General features: G+C 38.5%; 1 protein-coding gene across 3 annotated transcripts in view; it reads left to right on the top strand.

The window, feature by feature from the left end:
- LOC122560744 (centrosomal protein of 120 kDa) overlaps positions 1-16,676 on the top strand; it is an 88,064-nt gene that overhangs the window by 30,111 nt on the left and 41,277 nt on the right. For all 3 annotated transcript variants that reach the window (XM_043711758.1, XM_043711769.1, XM_043711748.1), the window contains 3 exons: positions 3,610-3,784; positions 8,570-8,719; positions 15,661-15,843. In XM_043711758.1, the coding sequence (XP_043567693.1) occupies positions 3,610-3,784; positions 8,570-8,719; positions 15,661-15,843 (508 nt within the window). The remainder of the gene's footprint in view (positions 1-3,609; positions 3,785-8,569; positions 8,720-15,660; positions 15,844-16,676) is intronic.

Genomic DNA, 16,676 nt, shown 5'->3' with positions numbered 1-16,676 from the left:
TGACTTGCAGTTTTTATATTCTGTGTCCAGACTAATAAAGGCAAGCATTCTGTCTGCCATCGTGATCACCTTATCCACATAAGGTGTATTACATCATTCTTGTACAAGTCCCAACTGCACCAGAAGACATCCCAATGATCCACATACCTGAAGCCTTACCTCCCGCACCAGCCCTTTAGCCACATATTTAACTGTACTATCTGCATATTCCACTGGCACATGGCACAGGACGTAATCCTAAGATTATAACATGTCCTACATGTCCTGCTTCTCAGTTTCCTATGTGACTCCCTGAAATCCCTTTGCATCTCTCTTTCTGCCTATGTCGTTGGTACCAATATGGACTACAGCCTCTAGCTACTCATTGTCTCCCTTCAGAATATCCTGTGCCCACTCAGAGACATCCTGCATCAGGAAGGTAACACACCATTCTGGAGTTTTACTTGTGGCCACAGAAATGCCTGTCTGTGCCTTGGACTGTAGAGTCCCATATCTCTACTGCTTTCCTAACCTTCAACCCTCCCTGCTGTACAAAAGTGCCAGTTGTAGTGCCACTGATCTGGCTGTTGCTGCTTTCCCCTGAGAGGCCATTCCCCACCCAACAGCATCCAAAACAGTATACCTGTTTGAGAGGGGAATGGCCACAATGGACTCTTGCACTGACTGTCCACACTTACTCATCTTCCTGGTGCTAAATTTGCTAAATGTGCTATCCACAACATGCTCAGCTTCGTGGATGCTCCATAGTGAGTCCACACCATGCGGCAAATCAGGAGCTGCAGGTGAACACACTTCCTGCATTTGTAGTCACTATGGACACTGGAAGTGTTTCTGATTTCCTACATGTTGCAGGGAAAGGATTCCAGTATTCAGGAAATAGGTAGCTAAAGACAAAGTCACTGATGGTGGAACAGTTGAAATCACGGATATCTGGTCAGAATTAAAGAAATGCAGGTATCTTGGAGGGTTGTTAGTCTAAAGGAAATTACAGAAGTAGCGAGAGATTAGGCATGGAGGAACTTGAAAACAAGGATAAGAAATTTAAAATTGAAACTCTCTTTTAACAGAGGTCAAGTTAGGTCAGTGAGTACATGAGTAATGGGTAATTGGTGTAAGTCAGAATTTTTGCTGTCCAATTTATGGATGGTAGAATCTGTAATGCCAGTTAGAAGTAAGGTGAAATAGTTAAGATAATAATGCCATAAATTAGGATTTCCACAGCAGATTTGCTTAGGCAGTGAGTTTTAAATGAGACAGAGGCTTGGTAAGTCTTGTGATAATATAGAAGTAAAAATCAAGGTTTGCAGATATGGTTATTAGCTCATTGAAGGCTCAAATATGAAACCAAACTTGCAGTCTGGTTCAACCTCAGTTGCCAGGCATTGGTTGCTGGAAACAGAGTTGTAAGGATGCCAAAGACAATGGTCTCAATGTTTCCAATATTTAATACATATTCTTTTCTACTCATTTACAAATGGATATCAGAAGAACAGTCAGACAATGTGGCAACATTGCCAGAATCAAGACAGGTGGTATCTTCAGTGCACATGAGGCAACTGACGTGCTTTTGAATGTAATAGCCAAGGGAAAGCATGTAAATATGAGAAACTGGGAATCAAGGATAGCTCCTTGTGGGAATACGAGAGCAGGATGAGAAGCTATTGCAAGTGATATTTTGGCTAAATTTAAGCGTTTGCAGTTCCACCAAGCTGGACAACAGTTGAGAGACATTGAAGGAAGATGATATGGTCAACCATGTTAAAGGGTGCAAACCGGTCAAGAAGGGCAGTGAGCGATAGTTTGTCTTTGTCATGATCACATAGAATGTCATTGCAGTTTTGGGAAAAGTTGTTTTGATATTTTGGCAGGCATGCTAAAATAAGGTTCCAAAAAAAAAAATTGACACAGATTTGGAAGGTAACATCACAGTTAAGGAGCAAAGGAAGGTTGGAGATGGGGCTGTAGTTTCAAGAATAATAAAGGTTGAGTGTTGGTCCAGGAAGATTGATGATGGCAAACTTGATGATGGGAGAGGGACCATGCTTGAATAGAGTGAACCATTAGCAGTATCAACTAATTTTAGGACCAGGATGGGAAGTCAGGTGCTCAGCAATTTAGTGCAAAGAGGGTCAACGGAACTGGAAGTGGATCTTGACGGTAAAATGGGCTTCGTGGTGGCATCTGCAAGAATGGAAAATTAGAGAAAATATGAGTTTGGGACAAGGAGAAGGAGTAACTTCAGAGGGAAGTTTGGTTCATTGGATTGATAGTTAGAGGGATGCATCATGAACAGCTAATTGATGATCTCAGTTTTATTAAAAGCCTCCATGAACTTTTTGGAGATGAGGATGGAGGATCTAAGGAAGAGGGGTTGAAGGAGATACTTTAAAGCACAGCAAAGAAATCAGGATTATCTTTGCAGGAATATTGAATCTAGGCCCCCATAGTTTGAAGTGATTTGAAGTGGCCCCAAACTGCCAAGACTAAACTAATTGGATGCCATGCCCCTTCCAATCTGTGACTGTGAAAATAATCACAGAATTGTTATGGTGCAGAAGGCAGCCATTAAGTTCAATGTGCCTGCATTGACTGTCTGAGTACTTTGTTTGAGTGCCAAACTCCTGCCTCTTCATTGTAGCCCTACACATTGTTTCTTTTAAATAATCTTCCAATACTTTCTTGAATGCCTCAATTGAATCTATCTTTACCACACTTCCAGGTAGTGCATCCCAAAGCCAAACCATTCACTTGGGCGATGTGTGTGTGTGTGTGTGTGTGTGTGTGTGTGTGTGTGTGTGTGTGTGTGTGTGTGTGTGTGTGTGTGTGTGTCTGTGTCTGCAATGGTGTGAGGATACAGTTGAGCATATCAATGCCTGCGGATATGATGGGTCGAAGGTAAAACATGGATGGACATGCTATGGCATGTTTATTGTTGTGTGTAGTTTGAAAGGATGTCCACGTAATGGCCCAAATCTTCCAATCTTCAGATAGTGAGAAACAATTTGTAGCTTTAAAGTTGCACCATTGACTACAAAGTAAAAACCTGGAAAGTTGAAAATGTTGATGAGCAGTTACCCAGCAACAGAACAACACTCCCAAGCTGATCAGGCACTTGAATTTTTTTGAAGCCTGAGTTGCAGGACCATTTCCATAAGTTGGGGCTCTGTACCCTGTGTAGCTGCAATGTGGTTAACAGGTGCTGTTAATATTTCTGAGAAATTCAAAATCTGACAGAATACCATAAGTTTTACATCGATCATATTGTACCTGATGTGAATGTGATGTTTGAATATGATGTTTTGCTGGAAAACATTGCTTTACATATTTTTAAATGTAAAAACTTTCACATTTTCTCAAAAAACAATGAAACTGAAGTCTTCAAATATTTTTAAGGCAGAGGTAACTAAATTCTTGCTAAGCAACAGCAAAAAGATTTATTCAAGATGGCTAAGAATGTGAAATTATTCGGTTAACTATGATCTTTTTGAATGATGAGTAGGCTCATGGGGTCGAGTGGTCAACTCCTGCTCCTAATTTGTATATTTGTACATAGTAGATGCAGTTATTGATTGTTATAGTAATTGCATTTTTCTCTTATTTCCACTGCAGCACCAGTTGCGGCAATGGAACCACAATGTGGTCCTGCCTTAGTTTCCAAGTTATCTGATTCTTCTTCAGCACCAAAGATTTCCATTCCAGCATCAGCACACCATTTCTGTTTTGCCCTGGATATAAGAAGTATTAGACAGCTGGATGTCAGTTTTGCTGTGAATTGTATTGTACGGTAAAAGTCCTTCTGTTGATGTTTTGACTCATTAAATGTATCGTGTAAAGTATGAATACTCCAATTATGGCAATTACGCGATACTAATGACGAAACTATTACAGCATGGAAGGAGACCATTTGACCTGTTATGTCTGCATGGGGTTTCCAAATAAATTGAGCGCATAAGTACCATTTCCCAGGCTTCTTACCTGCACATTCTTCCTCTTTGGATAATAATCAAATTCCCTTTTGAATGCCTTGATTGAGCCTGTAAGCACCACACTCGCTGGCAGTGCATTTCGCATCCCAAACACTTGCTAAATGGACATGTTTCTTCTTGTTTCTCCGTTGCTTTCTTTGCTGATTGTTTTAAATCGGTGTTGCCTTGTTCTCAATCTTTCCATTGTGGACAAAATTTCCCTTAAATTCTACAGACCTCTCATTATTTGAATACCTCTATCAAACCTCTCATCAGTGTTATATTCAAAGAAATTAGTCTCAAGTGCTCTAATTTATGCATACAACTGAACTCAGTTGCGACCTTCCTGTGAATCTTTTCTGTATTCTCTCAAATGGTCTCACATCCTTCCTCAATTGAGGTAAACACAGTTCTCCAGTTGAGGTTGAACTACTGTTAAGTACAGGTTTTGCATAACTTAGTCTTTTGTAATCTGAGCTCCTTATTATACCCAGGATCCTTTTTTGCTTTCTTAATCATGCTTTCAATCTGTATCACCTGTTAAAATCAATGACTTCAAAGGTATATCTATTCTTGTATACACTTTGAGAATTGTACCCTTCATTCTATGTGGCACGTCTCAATTCTTTCTACAAAAATCAATAATTCACACTTCACTACATAAAATGTAATCTCCCAGATGTCTGCTCATTTTGCTAACCTGTCTATATCCTACACAAGTTTAACACCACCCTCTATACATACCTGCAAGTTTTGTGTCAATCACAGATTTTAAAATTGTGCCCTGTACACCAAAATGTAAGTCATTAATATAAATCAACAAGAGCAGTGGTCCTCACACAACTCTTCCTGCAGTGCAATGATAGTTTTTCACCACTGCTTTTTGATTCTGTCACCCATCCAATTTCATATCTGAGCTGTCATTCATGCTCTTGGGTTTTAATTTCACTCGCATGTCTGTCTTGAGACACTTTATCAAGTGCCTTTTGGAAGTCCATGTACATCATCTACTTAGAGTTGTACAGCATGGAAACCTACTTTTCAGTCCAACTCGTCCATACCAGCCAGATATCCCAAGTTAATTTAGTCCCATTTGCCAGCATTTGGCCCATATTCTTCTGAACCTTTTCTATTCATGTATCCATCCAGATGCCTTCTAGATATTGTAATTGTACCAACCTCCCTCTCATTTACCCTCTCATTAAAAAAAAAACTCAAGCAAGTTAGTTGACATAATTAGCCCTCAACTAGTCTCTGCTGGTTTTCCTTAGTTAACCACATTTAGAGAAGTAGTTTATTGATTCTTGTCCTGAATTATAATTTCTAAATCATTCCTTAATTCTGTCATCCTCTGGCATGATCCCCAAATCTAGAGAGAATTAAAAGGTATGATAGTGCCTCAACATTTTCCACCCTCATGTCCCTCAGTATCCTTCGTTACATCTCATCCATTGCTGGTGACTTATCAACTTAAAGTACAGTCAGCCTATCTGATGCATCTTCTCTGTGAACATTTATAGAGTCATACAGCATAGAAATAAGCCCTTCATTCCACCATGTCTATGCCAACCAAGAAACATCGAACTGCACAAATCCAATTTTCTTGCATTTGGTACATTGCCTACTATGCCCTGGAAATTTAAGTGCTCATCCAGTTGCTTCTTGAATGTTCCGAGAGGACCTATCTTCACCCCCCTCCAAAGAAGCACATTCCATGTTTCTACCAACTTCTGGGCGAAAACATTTTTCTCTGATCTCCTCTGAACCACTTACTCCTCACCTTAAATTTATATCCTCTGGTCTTAGACACATCTGCCAATAGGCCAGGATTCTCATGATCTACCTTGTCTATACTTCTCATAATTTTATATACCTCAGTCAGAAACAGACTATTTGGCCCAACAAGTCCACGTCCACCCTCTGAAAAGCATCCCCCCTCATCCCTGCAACCCAACCTTTCCCATGGCTAACCCAACAAGCTTGCACAGCCCTGGACATCATGGCCAATCCATCTAGCCTGCATATTCTTCGACTGTAAGAGGAAACCGGAGCAACTGAAGGAAACTCACGCAGACGCAGGGAGAATGTTCAAACTCCACACAGACAGAATCTGGAAACTAACCCAGGTCCCTGGTGCTGTGAAGCAGCAGTGCTAACAACAGAGCCACTGTGCCACCTGAAATCCCCCTGAGCCTCCTCTGCTCCATGGAGAACAAATCTAGCCTATCCATCCTTTCCCATAACCAAAACTTTTTATCCTAGTGTCAACTCCCTCGTCTTTCACTATAACTCAGACAGCATTTCTTCCTTGATGGGTCTTTGGCAAATTTTTGAAAAATCAATTTTTTCATACTTCGGTCTATTTCCCATTAATTTTGAGTATTTATCCTGAATTCCCACAGCTTTGAACTCAACTTATAGTTCTTTGTATAATATCTCACATTTCAGAAGGTATTTGGTAACAGATCATAAAGTTTACCACAGTCCAGTTTTGGTGTCATTGCTGGCTAGGATGCTCCTTTCTGTTCATTGCTTCAACTTGTGCTTGATCAAAATTCAATTCCTACAGATGAAAGAAAATATGCTGAACAACTGTCATCACCAATCAGTTCCAATTAATAATCTTTAAAATCCAAGGAATCATTCTGTCTTTGCATGCTAATTTTAACATTTCACTTTGCTCACAAACCTAATGTTGACAGTGATTATTGCTGGTTCACTTGCCACTTAGGAATAGTGTTTCACTTTCTGAAGGGTTGAAAATGTCTTCTACTTTTTTCTGTTATAGCTACAGGTCAGATTTTGAAACAAACTATTAACTTAATATTCACTGCAAAAAGTAATTAGAAACTGAGACAGTTTTATTAACTTTTTTCATAACAGTAATCCAGATTTATGTCTCAGCATTAATTTACTTTGTCATGACTGATTAGTAGGATAACTACCCCATCATATTGTTGTGAAAGCAAACTTTTCATTAAAACTCATCCATCATTTTCTAACTTTTTGACAGCAAAGTTAAAATTTAAAATGCATTTAATTATGCAGTGCAAAAAGTAATTTTTTTTAACAAAAGTTCTTGTCATTAGCATGGCAACGATTTGACTTATTACCTCCAAACAGTTAAGTTATTTATTTTGGCAATTAATCATCAGTCATGTGTTTAACTATCCATTTGTACATGTGACTGCTGTTGATTAGTTATAACATGATCGCTCACTTCTTCTGTGCTATTAGTCCGACATTAATCCAAGAAATTATTCAAGAGAATATATAACCTTTGTGGTAATATAACATAATTGCAGAGGGCTTGTAGTGAACTGGAAGCATCCCTGCTTCTGAGCCAGAAGCTCTGTGTTCATTCCCATTCATGGATTTAATGGCCAAGGAAGTATCAACCTGCAGATCTTTTCAACATTGCTTATAGAGTCAGTGTCACAAAGAGCAGAAACAGACCCTTTGTTCCAACTCGTTCATGCTGCCCAGGTTTCCCAAACTGTAAGTAAAAAGCAGGTAGTAAGAATGGGAAGGGTTGCTTGTCAATCATGTGATAGAAAGAAAATTGGAGATCCTTCTATTCCTATTCATAGCTCTGGGACAAAAAAATACATTTACATTTGCACATTGCCACTGCAACTCAAACTCATTAGGACTGGTGTTTATTAAGCGATTAGCTCTTATAGAGAGCTGGCAGGGATTTAATAGGCTGAATGGCTTTCTTCTATGCTGCAACAATTCTGTTTGTATGCATCAAGGGAAATTTCAAAGTGTGGATCCCAGTGATCAAGTAACCGTTTTTAATATATGTCAGTGGCTTAGGACTAGATTTTCAACATTGACGTGAAATGCAGAAGGGTATCAAAAGCGTCACAGATGTAGGTGAAAAAAACCCAGGAAGCAATCAGTTCTTTAAAGAAGAAGACACTGTGAAGGAGAAGCGGAGCTGTGCCAGTTTTAGTGACGAGGTTAAATATGATATACAGGATTAGGGGAGATAAAATCAGTGACATTCATTAAAATGAAGGCTTGATGTTTGTTGGTGGGGTCATGCTCTCAAGCTCAGGTGAGATGAAGTGTCGACATTGGTGTCCAGCCTCCACTCAGAGAGCTTGATTTACTTGAACTGAGTGACTTCCAGTCACCTGTAACATAAGTTCAAGCCTTTCGAGACTTCACATTGCGTTCAGCAATTTCACATCCGAACCACTGTTGTCACTTGTCTATGGACAAAAAATTTTCTGTCTTTTACGCCTCCACCGGACTTCACTTGTCCCATTACCATCCCCTTTTGTTTTGCATAATGATCCCTTTTACCATTTAATTTCTCCTGCCTTCCACACTGTGACAGCCCTCCATTTAGCTGCCTCTGCACCTACTTCGAAGCTGTTACATTTCTGGTGGTCATCAGTCTTAATTAACCCGAGATTTAACTCTATTTCCTTCACCATACTTGTGATGCGATTGTTGAATTTTTCCAGCATTTTCTGTTTTTATAGTAAGAGTGTTTGAGGAACCTTTGGCTGCATGTCTGCTTATTTTGTAGTGAATGTACCATGATATCCTAACTGTGTTGGGCATTTTTTTTCCTTTTATTTGCTGACCAGGTACTCTTATCCATTTTTTGGAACTGCAGCCCCAATCATGACGAATCCTCCAGTGGAGGTGAAGCGAAACATGGAAGTGGTCTTTCCTCAATCATACTGCGCATTTGATTTTGCAGCACTACCTCATCAACTGCAAGATACTTTCTTCAGGTATCATGATCTAAACATGTATTTTAATGTGTTTTATTTATTTCCCCTTGTAAAGCTGCAAATTATATTTTCAGTTTCTTGAGTTATCTTGTTCAATTAATGCTAATGACAGGATTTGATTTTAGTTTTGAAAGTGTTAGTATAATCAAACAATTTTATTGGAATTCTGGAACAATACAGAAGTTGTTTTTTTGGTTCTCTGTGCCGATGCTTTTTTTCTCCCTTCAAGCTGTCCAACTTTTCTGACCATTCCCAATAACCATGCCATTTTCTCCTCTTAAAGTGTTTGTCCACTTAAGTTTTGATATTTATGATTGAATATTATGTCAGTATTTCAAACTGTATGTTTCAGATCATGAAAATTCACTAATAAAGTTTGTTCAAACTTCTATTGGTTATTTTGTCAATTACCTTTAATCTGTCATCTGATCTTTAGTGCTTATGTCACTGGAAATGGTTTCTTCTTACTTGGCTCTCTGAAAACCCATCATGATTTTGATCACCTTAATTAAGTTTCCACTTAACTTTCTTCGCTCAAATGGAAACAATACAGTTTTCTTCAGTTTTTCCGCTTAAGTCCTACATATTTAATACCATTCTAATAGATTTCTGCACCCTCACTAAGGTCTTGACTTTTTTCTGTAAATTGTGCTGCCCAAAATTGAACACTGCACTCCAGCTGGGCCTGGAGTTACTTTCATTTGTTCATGAAGTACGGCAGCCATCTTGTGCCTTAGTGGTAGTGTCCCTATCCCTGAACCTAGAGGCCTGGGTTCAAGTCCTACTTGCTCCATGTCTGAACATCTCTGAACAGGTTGATTAGAATTTTTTCTTTGTTGTGAAGTATGTGAGTCATTGGTTAGGCTAGCATTTATGGTTGATTTCTAGTTGTCCAGCTGGCAGATAAGAGTGAACCATGTGGTTGTGGGTTTGGAATCATGTAAGCTAGACCAGGTAAGCAATTGAAGAATTCCTTCCCGAAAGGACATTCATGAGGCTTTTATGTTATGTGAAGGTTTTGCATAAGTTCTTCATTTTTGTGCTCTGTACCTTGTATAAATTGGAAAATTGTGTGTCTTTTTAAGGATTCTACACTTTTACCTCCTATGACTTTTGAATGTACAATCCAAATCTCTGTCATAGGAAAAAGGTTACTAGCTATTATTAAAGTTATTGTAGTAAGACACTTAGAAAATGCAAGATAATAAGCAGAATTAACCTGGGTTTTTAAAAGAGAGATCATGTTTAATCAGTTTATTGGAGAACTTTGACAAAGTAACCTGTGCTGTGGATAAAGGGGGACTAGTGAATGTACTAACTTAGATTTCCAAGAAGAGATTTGACATGGTGCCACATAGAAACTGGAGTAAGCCATTTAATTCGTCTGGTTTGATGTACCATTGAGTACAATGATGATTGATCAGACACTTCAAAGCCTTTTATCCACACAATCCCCATAAGCCTTTCTGTTATTGGTAATAAGAAATATATCAATTTCTACTTTAACACACTGAAAGATAGCTTCCATAGCACTCTGGCATAAGCATTTCAAGATTAACAACACTCAGTACAAATAAATTCTCCTAATTGCAGTCCTAAATTGCATTCCCTTATTTTTAAACATTTCCTCTGGTTCTAGACTCTCCAACCAGGGGCCACATCTCACCTCCATCTACTCTGTCTATCCCCTCTGTATTTTGTAGGTTTTAATTAAATCACCTTGCCATTCTTGAAAACTTAAGAGAATGTAGGCTCAGTTTTTCCCAAATCTCTCTTCATTGGACAGTCCTGCCATCCCGGAACAAATTCAGTGAACCTTGTTGCACTCTCTCAATGGCAGTGGTATCTTTCCTGAAATGAAGAGACCAAAACTGAACACAGTCATATAGGTGCCAAGCTTCTTTATGATTCCAGCAAGACGTCATGACTTATGTACTCAGATCCTTTTACAATAAATGCTAATATTCCATTAGCTTTCCTAATAGCTTGCTGCACCTGCATGGTAGCCTTCAGTGACTTATTGGCAATGACACCTAGGTCCTTTTCCAAGCTTTTACTATTTAAGAAATACTCTGCACATCAGTTCCTCCTACCCTTGGTGAATAACCTTACATTTTTGCACATTACATTCCAGCTTCCTTGCAAAACATGTTCCCACTTACTTAGCTTTGTGTCATCCACAAATTTTGAAATGTTACGTTTGGTCTTCACCTCCAAATCATTGATAGGTATTGTCAACCGATGGGGTCCAAAGTACTGATGTTTATGATATCCCACTACTTATACCCTGCCACTGCAATAATGACCCATTTATTCCTACTCTGTTTCCTGCCTGTTAGCTAATCCTTACTCCTTGCCAATGCATTATCTCGTTTCCAATTTTTCTGCTTTTGCTAACTAACCTCCTGTGAGGCTCCTTACCAAAAACCTTCTGGAAATCCACGTATGTTATATCCATCAACATTTCTTTATCAACTTTATTGGTTACATCTTCAGAAAAATTCCAATAAGTTAATTTAACAAATTCTTATTGACAAGTCCACGTTAACTATGCCCAACCTGATCATTGTTACCAAGTATTCATTTATCACATCCTTTATAATCTATTACAGCATTTTGATGTAAGGTTTACAAATTTGTTGTTTCCTTTTTCTTTCTGTCTCTCTCTCTCTCTCTCTCTCTGTTTTTTTTCTCTCTCTCTCTCATAGTGAGATGACATTTGCTAGATTTCGATTTGCAGGAATCAGATAGCATTGAAGTTAAATTGTGGAAGATAAAAGTTCATTATATAAGAGTTAACAATTGTCATTGATAGAAGCTTGGCTGGCTACCAGAAAACAGAGGGTAAGCATAATGGGTCATTTATTGGTTGGCAAGATGTAACAAGTAATGTGCCACAGGTATTAGAGTTGGTGCTTCAACATTTTAGAAATTACATAAATAACTTAGACAAAAGGATAGAAGACACGATTGCCAAATTTGATAAATTACACAGCTAGTCAAGAGAGTATAAGGAGTCTACAAAAGGATATATATAGGTTAAGTGAGTGGCCAAAAATCCAGCAAATGGAATGTAATGTTGGAAAATGTGAAATGGCCCACCTTGGGAGGAAGAATATAAAAAGAAGCATAAATGATAAGAGATTGTAAAGCTCTGAAATGCGGAGGGACCTGAGTGTCTGAGTCCATGATCCACAATGGTTAGTGTGCAACTACAGCAAGTAATTACTAAAAGAATTTTGCTGTTTATTGCGAGTGGTATTGAATGCATGTGAACATCTGCATTAGGAGGAAGAGTAAGGCATTAGGTCCTTCGTGCCTGCTCCACCATTCTATAAGATCATAGCTGGTGGGTTTATGTTTTGAATTCAAATTCCCATTTATGGTTAATTACCCTAGATTTTTGTTGGGCAAAGAACTCCTCTATCTCTGCCTTAAAAATACTCAATGGCCTCTTCTCCACTATCTTCTGAGAAAGTTCCAAAGTTGCACAACTCTGAGAGAAAAGATTTCTCCTGATCTCAGTTCTAAAAGGGCACCATTAACTTTAAAATAGCACCCCCTAGTTCTATACTCACCCACAAGAAAAAAAAACAACCTTTCAGTGTCAACTTATCAAGGTTTTAGAATCTTGTATATTCCAACCAAGTCACTTTGAGTCTGCTAAACTCCAGTGAAAAAAGATCCAGTCTGTCCAACCGTTCCTCATAAGGCAATCCAGTCATTCCAGATATCCAATCCATTGAACTTCCTCTGAACTACTTTCATTGCATGTTCATCCTTCCTTAAGTAAGAAAACCAAAACTGCAGACAGTATTTGGGATGTGGTATCAACAATATCCTGTATAGCATTTTCCAACTTTACTCTTCATCTCTTAGATTAATGTCACTCATCCAACCTATCTATATCCATCTGTAACCTCCTAATGCTCTCTTCACAACAAACATTCCTATCTATCTTTGTATCATCTGCAAATTTAGCTTCTACATTTTTACTTCCCTCATTGAAATCATTGACATAAATTGTATACAGTTAAGAACCGAGCACACAACCCTGAGAAACCCCATTCATCACATTGTGTCAATCAGAAAAATACCATTTATGTTTATAGTTTTCGACCATACTTCTATCTCTGCCAATATGTTATCCTCTAATCACCTGCTTCTACTTTGTGCAATAATTTCTGTGGCACTTTATCAAATGCCTTCTGTCAATCCAAATGTAGTATGTCTAAAGGCTAATCTTTAACTTCAGTGCATGCTAGTCCTTCAAAGGATTCCAACAAATTGGTTAAACATGAATTCCCTTTGACAAAACCAGGCTGACTCTTCCCAATTGTCTCAAATTTTCCGAGCTCCCAGTTGTAACCTCCTTAATGATGGATTCTAACACCTTCCTCACCACAGATGTCAAGCTAATTGGCCTATAGTTTTTTAGTTTACTTCTTCCCTCCCATTTTGGAAAGAAGAGTTATATTTGCTACTTTCTGGTCAATGGAGCCATTCCTATCTTTTGTGTATTTTGGAAGATCATCATGAACACATCTAACATCTTAGTAGCCACCTCTTTTATGAGCTAAGCTGAAGTCTAACTTAAACCCCAGGACAACGTTGTACTACCTCATGAGTGACTTGCAGTACCACAGTGCCATGGTCAGTTAGCTTATCCACCCTGCAGCTCGCATTCTTGTCTAAACATGCTGAATAAAACCTCCCTTGTAAGTTTTGGATAGTATAAAAGGCTAGAGCTCCTGCCTCTGGGTCCTTTTAATTGCCTTACTCTCAGTTGCATCCTCCTGTCCGAAATCACTGATCAAATCAGATGACCCTATTTAAAGGGATCTGTGTGCCTCCTAAAATGATGTGACATGATAACTTTCCCCTTCCTTATGTGCCACAGTATCTGCAGCTTGGCTTCCATCATTGACCAAGCAGAGGTTCCTGCAGCTGCAGATGTGTTTTCCAGAACACACTAGCATCCAGAGGTTCCCACATTCTGCTATTGTAGCATGTCAACTGACCTGCTGTCTTTATTGTGTGATCATTGATAATTTTCAGTTAGACTCGTCAGTGTATACACCACTCCAAAGAACTGGCATTATCAACTTAATAGTGTATTTGTTCAACTTGATCCCAACAGTCATATTTGACTCCATGCAGTGGAGGTCATAGTCTTTTCCATCTACGCCATGGGGCAAGATATCATCAGTTATACTGAATGTCTGCTTTTTTTACATATCTTGATTACTTTCTGGCACATCTTGGTTCTTTTAAGAATAATGGCAGATTCCAGGATTTGTACCATCCAAAGGATGCACTGAATATGGTCAGTGAAGATTCATGTCAGGTTTCACATTCCAGCAGTCATTTCTGACATCAAGGTTGCTGAAAGATTATGCTTTAGTTATAAAGGATATCGGTGAGACCATATCTGCATTATATATACAGGATTGGTCTTATTTAAGGAAATGTGTAAATGCATTGAAAGCAGTTTGGAGAAGGTTTACTGGATTAATATTTGGGATGGGTGGGTTGTCTTATGAGCTGACAGACTTGTATTTTAGACTTGTATCTGTTGGGGATTGGAAGAGCAGGACATGACTAAATTGAAGCATAAAATATCCTGAGGGGTCTTGACAGGGTGCATGTGAGAACCTAAAATAGGAGTCACTATCATAAATAATAAATAAATAAATGTAAGAACGAAATAAATGTTTTCGTAAAGAGGGTCATGAGTCTTTAGAGCAGCTGGGTAGATTCTTGATCAGCAAGAGAATGAAAGGTTATTGTGGATGGGCAGGAATGATTTTATAAATCAACCCTGATTTTATTGAATGGTGTACAGCCTTGAGAGCATGAGTGAAAAAACATGGTGCTGGAAAAGCACAGCAAGTTAAGCAGCATCTGAGGAGCAGGATGGTCAATGTTTAGGGCATAAGCCCTTTATTAGGAACATGCCTGATGAAGGGCTTCGGCCGGAAATGTCAACTGTCTTCTCCTCGGATGCTGCCTGATATGCTGTGCTTTTCCAGCACCACACTTTTTCACTCTGACTCTCTAGCATCTGCAGTCTTCACTTTCGCTTTGAGGGGATGAGTGGCCGACTCCTCTATTTGATATGTCTTGTTCTTTAAAATTATACTATTTGATTTATAATGCCTTTCCTGCTTCTTCCTACAAAGATCCACTGCACCGTACTTCCTACATTAGATTTCATCTGTGAAATTTCTATCCATTTCAGCAGCCTTAATCCATCTTGTCCTCCTTATTGTTTCCTGCGATCCAAATTTTGTGTTGTCTGCAAACTTTGAAACTACTACCTACATACGCTTATGTCCAATATTTTCACAAAGAGACCAGATACTCCAGTATTGGCCTCTGAAAGATATTGCTGTTCGTCAGATGTTAAAATGGTAAATTAATTTTAAAAAATTTTTTTCCCTGCAGGTATTAACTCCTTACTGGAATACTTGCATCTAATTAGTTACTTTATTTTATCCCATACTTAGATGATCATTATGTGCTAATCCTGAGAATTTCTGATCTGTTTAAGTTTTGAAGCCATACTTGGTATACTTGTGCTACATACTGTACATTTTTTATGGTTCTCACTTTTTCTGTCTTGAGTAATTGAGTAACAGTCAAAAAAGAGAACCTTGGACAATTCTCATTAATATTTGAGGCCATTGAAGTTAACACTAACCAATATTAGCTAAATCAGCATAGATCAAGGACTAAATCCAACATCATCTTTGTCTGCTTGATTTAGTTAGGAACTTGATGTGATTTTTTTTGTCTCAAAAACAAACTCATTTCAGATTCTAACTAGGTTATTTTTGAACTTGACTTCAAAGGAAGTGAGTAAATAAATAGATTTAAGTGTAACAATTGAATAATGCATGTTATATTTACTCTAAATTCAGATTCATTTAATCTTTTAGGTTACCTTTGTTGGTTGAAGTATGGCACAAAGATAAAATGGCCAAAGACTTGCTGTTGGGAGTAGCAAGATTGAAATTGTCCAATGTTCTGACAGCAGAAAAATCTCGCTTTTTGGGACCATCAGGAGATCAGTGTTGGCGTCAGACCTACAGTGAGAGGATACCAGTGATAGCAACACAGGGGCAAGTACAATTATTAAAATAATACTAAAAATGATTAATCTCAGTTCTAATGTCTCATTTTCAAATTCTATCTGCATGTAATAGTGCACCTTACATTTTTAGTAATACATCCTATGCTAAACTCTCACAGGCAAGTAGAATAAGTCATTCATGTAAGTTTATTTTTAATCGCAAAGATTCACCAGTGTGACTTTGGCTGTGATGTGGGATATGTACTGTGGTTTTGTGCCAAATCACTGGACTGCTTCTTTGTTCTCCTAAAAGACCATAAGCAGATGTGAGCCATTCAATGAGGTTGTGGCTGATCTGATCAACTCCACTTTCTTGTCTTTTCACCATAACCGTCGATTCCCTTACTGATTTAAAATTCTGAAAAGTGTGTTGCTGGAAAAGTGCAGCAGGTCAGACAGCATCTGCAGAAGAAGGGCTTATGCCCGAAACGTCAATTCCCCTGCTCCTTGGATGCTGCCTGACCTGCTGCGCTTTTCCAGCAACACATTTTTCAGCTCTGATCTCCAGCATCTGCAGTCCTCACTTTTTCCCTCCTGATTTAAAATTCTGTCTATTTCACCTTTGAATATACTTAATGACCCAGTCACCACAGCCCTCTGCATTAAAAAATTCCACAGTTTCACAACCCTCTTAGAGAAGGAATTCCTCCTCATCTCTGTCTTCAATGGTGTGCTACAATGAGAAACGTTCTAGCAGCATTTATCATTGTCACACAGCTAAAGAATCTTATGTTTCAGGAAAATCATCTCTCCTGAACTCCTGAAACCATTTCTTGCCATCATTCTTATTCCATTTTTATAAACAGAACTACCCCAGCACCC

Source organism: Chiloscyllium plagiosum, chromosome 2, assembly GCF_004010195.1.
Source record: "Chiloscyllium plagiosum isolate BGI_BamShark_2017 chromosome 2, ASM401019v2, whole genome shotgun sequence".
Taxonomy (NCBI): domain Eukaryota; kingdom Metazoa; phylum Chordata; class Chondrichthyes; order Orectolobiformes; family Hemiscylliidae; genus Chiloscyllium; species Chiloscyllium plagiosum.
Note: the sequence above shows the minus strand (reverse complement) of the source record. Positions and strands in the feature narration are given on the sequence as shown.